This window comes from Danio aesculapii, chromosome 10, assembly GCF_903798145.1.
Source record: "Danio aesculapii chromosome 10, fDanAes4.1, whole genome shotgun sequence".
NCBI lineage: Eukaryota > Metazoa > Chordata > Actinopteri > Cypriniformes > Danionidae > Danio > Danio aesculapii.
This window is the reverse complement of record NC_079444.1, coordinates 20,192,501-20,207,845: the sequence shown is the minus strand read 5'-3', so window position 1 is coordinate 20,207,845 and position 15,345 is coordinate 20,192,501. Positions and strand designations below refer to the sequence as shown.

The following is a 15,345-nucleotide window of genomic DNA, read 5'->3' as shown; positions in this document are numbered from 1 at the left end:
ATGCTTGATGAATAAAATATTATTTTAATAAATATATCTGTTTAATAAATCTGTTTTGTTCAAATTCACCAAAATATATTCTATATCAGGAGTGCCCAACCTTTTTCTTATGACAGACCAAAAAGTATAAGTAATTGAGGCCTGTGGGCTGAAAGAAAAAATATCAAACTGTATTACAATAAAGTTTCAATTATTCATTTCCTAATTAATTTCCTAATATTTAAAAATAACTACAAAACATTACTATAAATTATATTAACTAATGCAGTATATTTTAAAAAAAATGATAATCAACCTATTACAGTAAAAACATAAACAATCCCATTAATAACACAATAGAGTTCAGTGCTGAATGTACTACACTGCACCTGCCTTTGCCTTGATTTGCTAGCCGTTTTCTTGTGCATGCGTCGAGTGACAGTATTTATATATAAAAAAATCTGATTCATTTACAAAATAAATGAAAACAAGCAAACAAAATGTTACATTAAATTTGGAAATGACTATCGTTGTCAAAGATAATCACACATTCTTCCCTCTCTTTTCAAATGGGATGTTGGGCCAAACCAAAGGTTAACATGTACGCGGACCCAAGTTTGGGCATCTCTGATCTATATTCACTGAGAAATGAAAAAAAAATTCATTTTCAATATGGGGTGTACTCATTTATGTTGCGCACTGTATATATTTTATATTTATGCATAAATAAGCATTTTCTTAAATATATGCATGCATGTGTGTATTTATATATACATAATAAATACACACGCAGCACAGCACACGCATATATTATGTCAAAAATGTTTCTTTTGGATGTGATTTAATTGTGATTTTAATCTTTGCTGGTTTTCCAGTTGTTTGGCCATCAGGCTTGGAAGTTAGATGGTGTTAGAGGCGTTTTGCCTTTTTTTTTTCATGTGGTCAGGCTGTAGGCCAGGTTAGGACACCATCTTCATCCAGCTAAAATGGCTTATGCTGATTTTTAAACATTATTCAGGAATACACTACCTGACAAATGTCTTGCCGCTGATCCCAATTGTAAGAGTAACAAATAATAACTTGACGTTTAGTTGATTATTTAAAAAGTGGCAGAAGGTAGATTTTTCTGATAAATCATCTATTGAACTGCATCCTAATCATCACAAAATACTGCAGAAGACCTATTGGAACCTGCATGGATTCAAGATTCTCACAGAAATCAGTCGAGTTTGGTGAAGGACAAATCATGGTTTGGGGTTACATTCAGTATGGGGGAGTATGAGAGATATGCAGAGTGGATGGCAACATCAACAGCCTGAGGTATCAAGACTTATGTGCTGCCAATTACATTACAAACCACAGAAGAGGGCAAATTCTTCAGCAGGACAGCGCTGCTTCTCGAACTTCAGCCTCCACATCAAAGTTCCTGAAAGCAAAGAAGGTCAAGGTGCTCCAGGATTGGCCAGCCCAGTCACCATACATGGACATTATTGAGCATGTCTGGCGTAAGATGGAGGAGGAGGCATTAAAGATGAATACAAAGAATCTGGATTTGGATGCAGTCCTCCAAACTCAAGAGTCATTCAGAATATTAATTCTTTTTCCACTGCACCATGCTTTATATTCTATACTGTTCGTTATTTCTGTTAAGTGACAAGACTTTTGCCTCAGCAAAGTCAGACCTTACTGTCCTAATTAAATCATTAAAAATCAAGGTATGATCATATTTTATTTAGGTAAAATAAGCGTAATCTAGAGGCCTTTGCATTTCATATAAGCCACTTCTAATACCAAATGACCAACTAGAAGTCAAGTTATTATTTGTTGCTCCTAAAACTTGGATAGGCTATAAGACGTTTGTCATGTAGTGTAAATATAATGACATCAGGCTATCCGAATGCTCCACAAATGAAGTTTCTGTGAAGCTCATTTACTCTGTGTCACAGGAAGGCTTAAATCTAAACTGATAGCATCACTTTCCTTTATTGGCACCCACAGGAATGAGTGACAATGAGTTTCCACTGACACAGTGACCCATACCCTAAGGCCTCAATAAAATCCTAACAGCGTTTTCCGCTCTGCTAGAAATGTGGAAAACGGTCACACACTCTGATATCCTCCATCTCGCTGACTTCCAAAGAAAAACACCACAGAGTGATTGTCTATCACGTTTCTTGCACTCATGTTTCTCAGTACTTTGTTAACCTCTCAGCCTTACTCTTAACATTGTCCTGTCTCACGAGGCTTGTGTACACTACCTCTGATTTCCAGTGAGAGGTTACTGCAATATGCGTTCGTAATCCACTGTGATGTCTTGCAGCCTGGCATCCAATCCCAGCATCCATCTGGCATATTCATCCAGCACACAGGGCTCAAGCAGCTATCAGAAGTAATCTGCTCTAAATCACAGCTCAATCCCATAATAGTTATTGTATGGCTGCGTGGCCAAAGTCTTACACAGAAACAAGAGTATTGTTCAAAACGTCAGATTTGTTTTCCAAACAGAAAACGTGCAAGGATTTTGCAATCAGTTTTTTCTCTGCCCTACCAGCATTTTTATCTGCTTATTTGTGTATTACATGCTTATGAACACAAAGGTTTGTTTTTCTGTTTCAGATTCATTTTTTTCTGTTTGTGTTAATTTTTATTTATTTATTTTTTTTTATTTTATTAACTGTGTATTTTTTTGCGTTTTTTTTCTCTTTCTTTCTTTTGTTTAACCTATTTTTAATGTATTTAATTTTTGCTTTTTTACTTTTTTAGTTGTCTGTTTTTGATTTCATCTTTGCTTGTTTATTTTGTTTACTTTTATCATTCTATTATAATTTTATTTAGGTTTATAACTGAATTTAGTTTAGTTTATTTTCTTTATAATGAAGAAAATGTAATAGTTTTGAAAAACAGTGAGCGTTTTCAAATATCTTTTCCATTTTTACAGTTGTTTCAATGACAAATCAATCCTGCAATATTGACCTCAAACTCCAGTACTCCACTACATGCCTCGATTCCATCATCCATAATTTTTACACGTTAAAAAATTAATTCGACGTCACGTTGTGCCTCTGAAACTTTTGTCAATGACAAAAAAATTCTAACCGGATAAAAAGTTTTTCCTCACTTTTAGCATCCTAAAAAGCACTTTGAGAGGTGTTTTGACAGTTCAGAGCCACCATACAAGCAAAAAGCTAAATGCAGAATGCCATCATTTGAGCTACATAAAACCTTATGACAAACATTAAATAAATACAATAAAGACAAAATAAAATAAAGACAAAATGTGGTGGACCGTTGAGGACCCCTATATGCTGAATTCAGTGAGTGGCGCACCTCTCCCCTGCTGCACACCATGTGTCTGTGTGTGTCCATACATTTGACATACTGCCCATAGACATTATAATAGAAAGTATGGTCCTTTTTCAGTCCATTGCTTCGACATGCCAAAGCAGCCACCATCTATTGTAATGTCGATATGTACTGCCAGTCTCTTTTCAAGATTTGTTTACGTACGTGAATGCGTGAAGTATCTCAAGCAATGTTTCAAAATTTCCTGAAATTTAGCATTTCGAGATAATCATAATGCAGCTCTTAGATAATGAGCTGAACACTCCTTCCTCAATGCAGTATTGGATGATCACAATATGTAGCCTATACCTCTTTCTTTTTCTACTTTAGAGAAGAGAGGAGAACAAAGTATCACTGCTTGAACTGACTCCGAAATGTTTTGCGTTTTTTCTTAATGGATTAACTAATGTGCATCGGACTCGGTGTGAAAGGTTTGTGTCTGTGATGACTTTTTCGCATATGAATATGAAAAAAATGCAGCGGATGCCCTTACAGCTGCAACTCAGTGCTGGGAAAAACCCATACACTCGAACTCGAACCAGCAACCTTCTTGTTGCGAGACGACAATGCCAACCGCTGAGCCACCTGTCTCTTTACATTTAGTTGGAAAGTATTCACAATTTAGCATTTTATATTTCGATATGTTTAAGCCATCCATCCAATCAATAAAATACACCTTGTAGTTTAGTCAGTGCGAGATGACTTTTTCTTAAGAACATTGTTGAAACAATCTTTTAATATTCTGCTTTGATATATATATATATATATATATATATATATATATATATATATATATATATATATATATATATATATATATATATATATATATATATATAAAATGAAACTAAAATACACAAATAAACATTGACATATTAGTATAAAAGAAACAAGTGTCTTATAAAATGCAAATTAGCTGCTGCTCCTATCCCCTTTAAACCTTTAAACCTCATGTCTCAGCTACTTAGGTGAAGGCAAACAAAACATTAGCAAGTTTGTTTTTTAAGCCTTTTAGTTTAAACACCTGATATATGTTTTCTTTGAGCAGACAGATGGAAAGTGTGGAAATTGCACGAGTATCAGTATATTAGGCCTCATCACATTGGGCTGGAATTATTTAAAATGGGGATATTGTGATGTTTATATTCCCATATTAAACTCAGGATTACAATTGTGAATTTCAGAAATAGTGGTTACTGTTTTAAAAAAATAACACACTTTGGATTGACTTTGCAGATCTTTTTAATTCTTAAAGGTGTCTATAGTTCACCTAAATATTCTGCCATTTAAAGGAATGGTTCACTCAGATATTAAAATTCTGTTATCATTCACTCTTTTTTTAAATTTTTTTTATCCTGTTTGAGTTTCTTTATCATGTTTAACACAAAAGAAGATATTGTGAAGAATGTTGTGAACTGTTGTGACCATTGACTGTCTTCGTATTTGTATGCGTTTTCCTATTATGGAGGTGAATGGTTACTGGTTTCCACCCTATTCAAAATATTGTCTGTTTGTGTTCACCAGAAAAATACTCATAAAGGTTCGGAACAATGTGAGGGAGAGTAAATAGAGAATAAAATAAATATTTTGGGTGATTTATCCATTTAATCACTGTTTTGTCAATCCAACCCCAAAATACTTTTGTTAATCTTTATACAAATTAAGAAGCTTTTGATGAAATCCTAAAGCTCTTTGGTCCTATATGGACAGCAAGGGTCCTGAAAGAAACCAAGTACATCATCAAAACAGTGGATTTATCTTCAGTTGTGCGCACAAAAACCATAAATAATGACTTCATTCAACAGTTTCTTCTCTTCAGTGTCAATTCAGGATACACATTCACAAGAATTGTCAAAGTCATTAGGTTTTATTTTGCACAAAAGTATTCTTGTAACTTCATAAAATAATGGTTGAACAACTGATTGCATGGGGTTTCAGGATGTTATCTTAATTCATATTCTAAAGATGAATGAAGGTCTGCTAGGATGCGGGGGTGAATAATTATTGACAGAATTATGTTTTTGGGGTGAGCTATCTTTTTAAACAGCAAGATAACCAACTAAAGAAAGTGTAAAAAGCATATCTTGACCACCGTATGACTTTTCTTTATCTTTGGAGCATGAATAAAGATGTTTTTAGAAATGTAAAAAAAGGTGATGGTGAATCATAACTGAAATTTTCTGTTTCTTATAGGCTCAACACATGTATTTTCCATAATAAAACTCATTCAATAATACTGCCATTATTCTGTCTTCCTGACCGATTTCTCTGTTGTTTTTCTTTCAGTTAAGAAAGCCAAACTGCAAGGGCCTCTGGGTAAGCAAATTCTCACATGTTTTTCTGCTGTTCTAGATGCAATTCAAAACACAACATTTGCTTTTCCCCTGGCCATGAAAATCCTATGCAAATCCATTAGGTTTTATCATTCTTGTACCGTGTGGCGTTTTGTTGATTGGTTGGTTTTGTTTTTACCTTAATTTTTTTAAAAACAATATATTGTACACAAAAGTGGTTTGGAGGCCTGAAAACACACACTTGGAACAACACTTTTCAAAGGGGACATTTTTGCAATTGAACCGCATGAATGAATGGATGGATATGGATAGATATACATGAATAGATATAGATAGATGGATGGATAGATTATCAGCCCCTTTAGGCTATATATTTTTTCGATTAGTCTACAGAACAAACCATCATTATACAATAACTTATCTAATTACCCTAACCTGTCTAGTTAAACTAATTAACCTAGTTAAGCCTTTCAATGTCACTTTAAGCTTTATAGAAGTGTCTTGAAAAATATCTAGTCAAATATTATTTACTGTCATCATGGCAAAGATAAAATAAATCAGTTATTAGAGATGAGTTATTAAAACTATTATGTTTAGAAATGTGCTGAGAAAATCTTCTCTCCGTTAAACAGAAATTGTGGAAAAAAATAAACAGGTGGGTTAATAATTCAGGGGGGGGCTAATAATTCTGACTTCAACTGTATAGATAGTTCTTATATACAAATACAGCGCCTGCTCTACTGCTCTTGAATAAATAAATTTTTTTAGTATGTTTGCAGATCCACATGAACAATTTTGCCTACATAATCGTCTGCATGCAATACTTTTCTCAGACTTTATAATTTCAAATTACTTTTAATCTCCATTATATCCTTGAAGTACACCAGCTCACTGTGAAGTCATGAAGGTTTGGCTTCATTTGATAATTGATTCTGTTCTCTTGTCTTTCATCTTGTCTGAGTTCAGAGCTTGTGTCTCGTGAGCTCAGTGTGTAAGATCAGTGTAGGTTAAGCTCAAATCCCCACACTCCCCTCAGCTGCAAATCCCCACACTGTTGGCCTTCAGATGGATCCTGTAAGCCACGATACTGTGTCCCTGAACGTGTGTTTATAGTGCTGCATTAGTTCTTGAATTGTAATAGTTGTCTTGAATTGTGGTTGTTTGGATGACGATGTTGGCGAGTGTTCAAGGGAGGCGTTAAGCTCAAAATATGTATGTAAATGTAGTGTTTTCTGCCTCAGGCGATGATCTACCTCTCTTAAAGGGACAGTTCACCAAAAAAATGCAAATTCTGTTGTTCCAAACATGCATTACTTGTGTTCAAACTCTGGACAACTGAATGTATATATTTTTTTAATTTATATGATGATAAAATGCCTTAGTTCATGGGATAGTTCACCCAAAACTGAATTGTTTACTCACCCATCACTTGTTCCAAACCTGTTAAAGTTTCTTTCTTCTGTTGAATACAAAAGATGATATTTTGAAAAAAAGCTGTATTCACTGACTCCCATAGTGTTTGTTTTTCATACTATGGAAGTCTGCTTCAGGTTTTCAGCTTTCTGCCAAATATCTTCTTCTGTGTTCAACAAAAGAAAGAACCCCATACAGGTTTTGGACCACTTTAGGGCGAGTAAAACACTGACTAAGTAACATGTTTGGGTGAACTATCCCTTTAATATTTTTGGTCATACATTGTAGAATGCAGCACATCAGAGTAGGGATCAAAATTCCCTTAAAACTGTTTTAAATAATATTAAAATGAGAACAATTATTACAATATTGACAAAAATGATTATCATGATTTATGATTATGATTTTTTTTTTCCATAGTCAGCAGCCTTGCATCAGAGGAAGGCTGCACAATATAACAGGCTGTCCACGGGGTCTTAAAAAGTATAAAAATTTGATAAATCAATGTAGAGAAATTTAAGGCCCTAAAAAATTATAAAAAAAGTCTTAAATGCCATTTTGCAAGGTATTAAATTTGATATCATTTTTGATTATGCAATGTATGGTTGTGTGCTAAAGTTTGCCAGAATTAAATCGGCCGATATCAGGATGCTGTGTACACTGAAAAAAATATTCAAAGATGATTCATTAGAGGCGAGGCAGTGGCGCAGTAGGTAGTTCCTGGTTTGAGCCTCGGCTGCGTCAGTTGGCATTTCTTTGTGGAGTTTGCATGTTCTCCCTGCCTTCGCGTGGGTTTCCTCCGGGTGCTCCGGTTTCCCCCACAGTCCAAAGACATGCGGTACAGGTGAATTGGGAAGGCTAAATTGTCCATAGTGTATGAGTGTGAGTGAGTGTGTATGGATGTTTCCCAGGGATGGAAGGGCATCCGCTGTGTAAAACATGTGCTGGATAAATTGGCGGTTCATTCTGCTGTGGCGACCCCGGATTAATAAAGGGACTAAGCCGAAAAGAAAATGAATGAATGAATCATTCATTGGTTATACTCAATTTTTTTTACGTTAAGTGGTTGTAAACAATTTATTTGGGCTGAATTTAAACAAACAAAATAAGTTGAATATTGCTCAATTTAATTTATTTGTTTAAATTCAACACAAATAAATAGTTTGCAACAGTTTTGCATGAGACACTTTTTTTCAGTGTAGTTTATGAAATCAATGAAATCCTACTAGATTTGACATCATGCTGCTTTGTTTACTGCAGTAACCAAGGCAACACCATTATTTCTGCAGTTCTATTTGATTGTTAAGTCTGACATCACGCGAATTGGCTTCCGGGTCCAATCTCTCTATCAAACTGTATGGGGAGACCTATCAAATGGTTATAATAAACGTTTACAAAGCGCTATAATACTTTCTAAAATCACAATCAATATATATATATATATATATATATATATATATATATATATATATATCCATCCATGCCTAATATCCAATGGCCAGAAAGTGATAATTTTTTTTTATTATTATTTTTTTTATGAATTGTTAATTAAAAAAAATTAATTTGTTATTTGTGATGCAGCAAGTCCAGAGACTGTTGTGTACACTTTGATTTTATATAAAATGCACTTTAATGTGTGATAGGACTAAGAAGTGGCCATAAACAAATATTTTTCTCAATTCAAATGAGTAGTCGCTTGGACCCGGAAACAGTATTCCATACAGCACCGATACGTCCCAACTTAACAAGCGGATAGGTGCCAACCTGCTGAATTAGCTAGATTTAATAGATTTTTATTCAGTAATGAATAATGTTTTAGTTTCGGATTAGTTTCTTAAATTAATATTTAGTAAATATTCTGTATGATAAAATCCCGCCAGTGTTTCCTGTTGAAAAGTGGTTATAAGGTCTTAAAATGTATGGAAAGAGTCTTAATAAAGGTCTTAATAAGTATTGAATTTCACTCTCTGATTTTTCCAGAAAAATATAAAGAGATATGATTTAATTTTTCTCTGGTATACTGTACAGTATTCTGCCATATAAAAGGCATAAATGGTTATTTCTTCCTGTTTAACATAAAGAAAACATCCAAAAAATATAATTTTTTTACCTGATTAAAAAAAAAAACATTTCAAATTAAAAAATTAGAAAATAAAAGTATTTTAGTTGTTTGCAGTATTTTCTAAATTCATTCGTTCATTTATTCATTTTCCCTCAGCTTAGTCCCATATTTAACAGGGATTGCCACAGCAAAATGAACCACCAACTATTCTGGCATGTGTCTTACACAACGGATGCTCTTCCAGTTGCAGTACTGGGAAATATTTTCAGAATTATCAATGATAAAAAGAAATCCCCATTCAAAAACCTGTTGACTCTTACAGTATGTGCAGAAAAAAGCAAAAAGTTTGAACCTGACTTCATCCAACTTTCATGTTTTTGTGCTAGAAATGTATGCAAAATAGTTACTATTTAAAGAGCCCATATTATACATGAAATAGGGTCATATGTAGGTTGTAAGGGTCTCCAACAACAGTCTAATATGCATGCAAGGTCAAAAAACACTTTGATGGTCTTATAATCTGCATTTATTTTTACCTAATTATCCCAGCGACTCCCATATGAATCGTTCAGCGATTCATTTGTTCCCAACCCCCTCCTCAGCGCGAAGCTAATCTGCGCTGATTGGACCGATGACAGCCTGCTGCGATTGGTCGACAGTGACAGGCTTCAGCGCGAGGCAGAGTGAAATGCCCAGCAGATAATCAACAATATAGAAGTAGTCACAGTGCATACACGCTTCATAGTGTAAGGCTTTTTTCGACACGAGTCTCCTGTCTCCTAGCTTACGATGGCCATAGCAACAACAAACGGCAGTGGAACGCGAGCTCACAAAAGCATTTAACGTTAAATCCGTAAACAAAGCGGCACGCGTCGCGTTTTCCTGCTTACATGCGATAAGAGAATATAAAGAGTAACCGCGTGTACTGTACCAGGCTAACAAGTAACAAAACACAATAAATACATAATTTGCAAGCTAGAGTAAACGAGGCAACAATTTTAATCGCACTTACTTACACTAGTGAATAAACCTCAACCACTGACTCTTCACAGTTTTAAAACTGGAAATGTACCTGACGTTTTAAAACTTGCCACTGTAAATCCTCTGCTGAAGCAACCAAATTTAGATCCATCTGTTTTAGCCAACTATAGACCTATTTCAAATCTGTCTTTTATCACAAAGATCTTAGAAAAAGTTGTATTGCAGCAGCTGCAAAGATTTTTAGATGATCACAAAATTTTTGAGGTCTTTCAGTCAGGTTTCAAAAAGCATCATTCAACCGAAACCGCGCTTGTTAAGGTTTTAAATGATATTTTGCTTACTGGCGATGCCGGGGACTGTGCGGTGCTTGTGCTGTTAGATCTGAGTGCTGCATTTGACACAGTAGATCATGCCATCTTGTTGGCCCGCTTGGAGCATGTTGTGGGGATAAAAGGAAGTGCCCTGGATTGGTTTAAATCCTATCTGTCCAATCGCAGTTTTAAAGTCACTATTGGAGAACATTCATCTGAGGCAGCACATTTGTCATGTGGTGTTCCACAGGGATCTATTTTAGCCCCTATTCTTTTCTCCTTATATATGCTTCCTCTGGGCTCTATTTTTCGAAAACATGGTCTGTCTTTTCACTGTTATGCAGATGACACCCAAATCTACCTGCCTTTGAAACAACGTTCAAATGGGCTAGAGACCCTTATGCTCTGCTTGTCGGATGTGAAAGACTGGTTGTCCTTGAACTTTCTAGATTTTAATGAAAGTAAGAGTGAAATGATTTTGTTCGACCCGTCAAACTCTTCCAGAGCACCGATAGTTAATCTAGAAAAATCAAGTTTTTCTATGAAGCCCTGGGTAAAAAATCTTGGTGTTATCCTAGATGATGGCTTGAGCTTTGACAAACAGATAAATGCAGTGGTCAAATCCTGCTTCTTTCAGCTTCGACTATTAAAAACAGTTAAATCTATTTTATCTAGAAAAAATTTTGAAAAAATAATCCATGCATTTATTACCACTAGATTGGACTATTGTAACTCATTATACTTTGGGATTAGTCAGAAAACCTTATCCCGGTTACAAGTAGTTCAAAATGCTGCTGCAAGGCTTTTAACAGGGACCAAGAAACATGAGCACATTACACCAGTTTTACGCTCTTTGCACTGGTTGCCTGTGCACTATCGAGTCACTTTTAAAATGCTGCTCTTGGTTTTTAAATCTCTAAATGGCCTGGCACCTTCTTATCTGTCAGACATTTTAATTGAGCATCAGCCTGGTCGGTCTCTTCGGTCATCTAACCAGAGACTGTTATTCATACCTAAGTCGAGGCTGAAATGCAGAGGTGACCGTGCTTTTGCAGTAGCTGGTCCCAGGTTGTGGAATGCTCTGCCCCTCTGTATCAGATCTGTTTCATCCCTGTCTGTTTTTAAATCTAGGTTAAAAACTTATCTCTTTGATTTGGCATTTTATCAGTGAAAAGTGTCTGTTTTAGCAATAATTTTATAATTTTATATATACATTTGTTTTTATCTGTTTTGATTTGTACTGTGCAGCACATTGGTCAACCTCTGGTTGTGTTAAATAGTGCTATAGAAATAAAATTGACATTGACATTGACATTGACATTGACACAGTTTCATCTTTGGGTAGAGACTGTCAATATTATCCATCTGAGCACAGCGTGACTTCATTGACCGGCGGCGTCTGTGTGTGTGTGTCTAGTGTTTTTTCTGTGTTAGTGGGCGGGGCCGCAGGTTTCAAATCTCCCGGGTTTGCGCGCGTAACTACTGGCGAGGCTTGTGTTTCGTAGCCGCGTCATCGCGAAACACCTAATGACTCGTTATCAAGACGACTCGTTTGAAGCACTATGAGTCGACTCTTTTATAGATGAATCAATAATTTTAAACACTGTACACTTACAGATTTAAGCCTTAGCTGGATATTTCACTTCACTTAGAGCTGTGTTGCACACTACATGGAAGGGCATTTTCAAAAACCCATAATATGGGCTCTTTAATAAAACCAATAAAAAAACTAATCCAGAAAACTTCTAACACAAAAACAGTGGTTTTCTGTTCTTATAACAAATCAATTGGGGAACTATGAAGAAAACCATTTTTAAGAGATGAAAAAATGTCAATTTCCTGACAATTATGCAGACTCATGCGATTTATAAACTTATGAATTTCTTTCTTCTGTTGGACACAAAAAAGGACATTCAGAAGAATATTGGCAAAAAGCAGCCATTGACATAGGAATAAACAGTACAATAAAAGTCAATGGTCAAACTGTCAATGGTCAAAAGTCAGTGGTCCTTTTTATGCATTCTTCAGAATATCTTTTTTGTGTTTAACAAAAGAAAGAAACATGAACAGGTTTGGAACATGTGAAGATGAGTACATTTCATTTTTAGATGACGTATCCCTTTCATTTATGCACAGTTAGCCTGACAAATATTCTATTCCTATGAGACAGCAAATCCAGCCTTTATTGAAGCGGCAGGTCGCTCTCTCCCCGTTTAACACTCTTAACTCCGATCACACCCCATCCTGAATGTCCCAATCGGCCTGCGCCATCTCTTGAATAAACAGCCATCAGCCTGCAGTGTGATGTCACTGCCTCTATTGTGTCAGAGTGTAAACAGTGAATACGGCTGCGGCCTCTGTCTGTCTGTCTGTCTGTAACAGGTGGCCCTTTTGTGCTCCTGCGCTGGAGATTGTTTACTTTACCTCTCTAAAATCACTAAGTGTGCTCAGTCAGAGCCTGCTTTATCCTGTGAGCTATGTTGGTGTGAAATTGCTGGACGCTAATTTTGTTTAAGTGCTTATTAAATTTGAGTAACTGCAAATGGAACTTGTAATTCTGTCATTTGTGAAGTGTACAGCTTTCAGGAAATGTTTTATTAATGCTTAATCCGTTGCATAAGATTTGAAAGTATAGGAGAGATTTGGTATTGAAGAGAAAATTATTGTATATTAATTATTTTAAACCGAGGGAAGATGAATAATGAGCACTTGAGACATTGGGAACAAAGACATTTAAGCAGCATTGTTCTGTTATTTCATGTTAAAGATCTATTAAATCAAAGTTCCTATAAGGCAAATCACTCACTCCTTGGCCATCTTTGTAACGCCTCTCGGGCAATATGCTTGTGCATTCTGTCTGAATGGAGAAACATCAAATTCTTGAAAACTGTTTGCCAAGCTTGCGATTACATTACATATTTGGAATCACCAATAAAATTAAACAACAACTGTCTCATAAGTTTAGTTTCTAAACGTTTGAATCAAACAAAATCGTCATTTTTTTCAGGTTGCCTGAGCTAATGCGCATGCGCACTCAAAAAGAACGAGATCACGACACCAACCTCATTTATGGCTGTTCTACACATTATCATCCTCTGAATAATGATCGTCTGATTGCTCTGGTGTTCTGAAGTAATCCACAACTTGGTCTTGATGGCGAATCTCCTTCAGAATTGAAAGTTACTCTTTGTTTACAAGTTTCGTGCATTTGTTAACTACAAAAAACTGTAAACTGTAAAACCCATGCCTGGTTCAAGCTTCTCCCCCAGAGAAATGTTAGTCGATAGCAATTGCTGAGGGAAAGGTTTTATTCGCTGTATTGACCATTACACTTTTCCCCATTCAAAACTATACGAGTGACATGTCTTGTGTATTCTAGATTCAATAACATCACAATTATTAAGAGTGTGGAGTATCCTTTTTCGTTTTTAAAATTGTATTTGTCAGACCTCAGAACATTGAATTAGTGAAGCTAAATGCTGTACGTTTATTGTATGTATTTTACACATTTCTATAAACCTGTGTCCTTTTATTTATTTTTTTCTTCTACAGTACCACTTGAGGAAAATATTTAAGTGCCTTTTAAGTGGAAAACTGTTATTTAAAAAAAAAATTACTATAGTGAGTTTTTTTACTGTGTAGTTTTATCGATTAGCAAAATAATAATAGTTATAATAATAATAATTATGCAATAAAATAAAGGAGAGAGTATTTTTCTTTTACCTTTAATACAAAAACACATTTAAAAACACTGAAATCTATAACAGATTGTCCTGAAAATAGTCTTGATGTAGCTGCACAGTGGCTCAGTGTTTAGCACTGTTGCCTCACAGCAAGAAGATCGCTGGTTTGAGTCCCGGCTGGGCCAGTTGACATTTCAGTGTGCAGTTTGCATGTTCTCTCCTTGTTAGCGTGAGTTTTCTCTGGGTGCTCCAGTTTCCCCCACAGTCCAAAGGCATGCGGTATAGGTGAACTGAACAAGCTAAATTGGTCATAGTGTATGTAAGTGAATGTGAGAGTGTATGGGTGTTTCCCAGTACTGGGTTGCGGCTGGAAGGGCATCCTCTGTGTAAAACATATGCTGGATAATCTATAAAAATCTGAATTAGAACAGGTACAGATTGTGGTGACCCCTGATAAATAAAGAGACTAAGCTGAAGGAAAATGAATGAATAGTCTTAATGCTGGCACAATGTAAAATAAAAAAAATGGAATAAACATTGTGTACAAACAATCTCTTTGTTCAAAGAATAGCAGCGTTTCTAAAGATCCCAAAAAACATTACTGTAGCTGTAGAAAAATTACTTGCATAAAAATGACATTAAAATGTTTCCATAGTCGCCCACTGACAGCAGAAACTCTTCGTTAAATCCCTCAAGTGAACCTCAAATCCAAACTGCAGATCCGTCCTGTACTTCATACAACATTCATCAGGGATCTGAAACGGAAATGTCAGCTCTCGATTGTACTCTACCTTTGACTAATTTATTGAAAAACTCAAGCAGAATCAATAATGTATGATGACATGGTGCAGTCATGAAGAAACGATTCAACCATGTTTTTAGTTAAAGACTTGAAGACTTTTAGAGTTTGGTTTGTTTGTATAATATCAAAAAACAAGATCATTGTTGCATTTACGTTCAGAGAATGTTTTTGTCCATGCAAATGACATGTCAACACTGATGTGATGTTATTAATTTAATACATTTTTTTTCAATTGAAATGTTGTGTATTTTAGCTAATTGTGCTTTAAAGGGCACCTATGATGAAAAATCTCATTTGAAAGCTGAGTGGACAGAACTGTGTGTAGGTATAGTGTCCACAGTCATATTGGGGTGATATAAACACATTAGCCCCTTTCACACAAGGATACTAGTAAATATCTGGAAAATTTCTGGAACAACTTTACCCGTAAATTCATAAAGCGTTGTTCATGCAAACAAGGACGTTGCGTAATTTGTCC

The 15,345-nt window shown here is 35.4% G+C and overlaps 1 protein-coding gene across 1 annotated transcript in view; it reads left to right on the top strand.

The window, feature by feature from the left end:
* unc13bb (unc-13 homolog Bb (C. elegans)) overlaps positions 1 to 15,345 on the top strand; it is a 128,312-nt gene that overhangs the window by 13,870 nt on the left and 99,097 nt on the right. Inside the window, exon 2 of the mRNA XM_056467035.1 lies at positions 5,608 to 5,637. Within this exon, the coding sequence (XP_056323010.1) occupies positions 5,608 to 5,637 (30 nt within the window). The remainder of the gene's footprint in view (positions 1 to 5,607; positions 5,638 to 15,345) is intronic.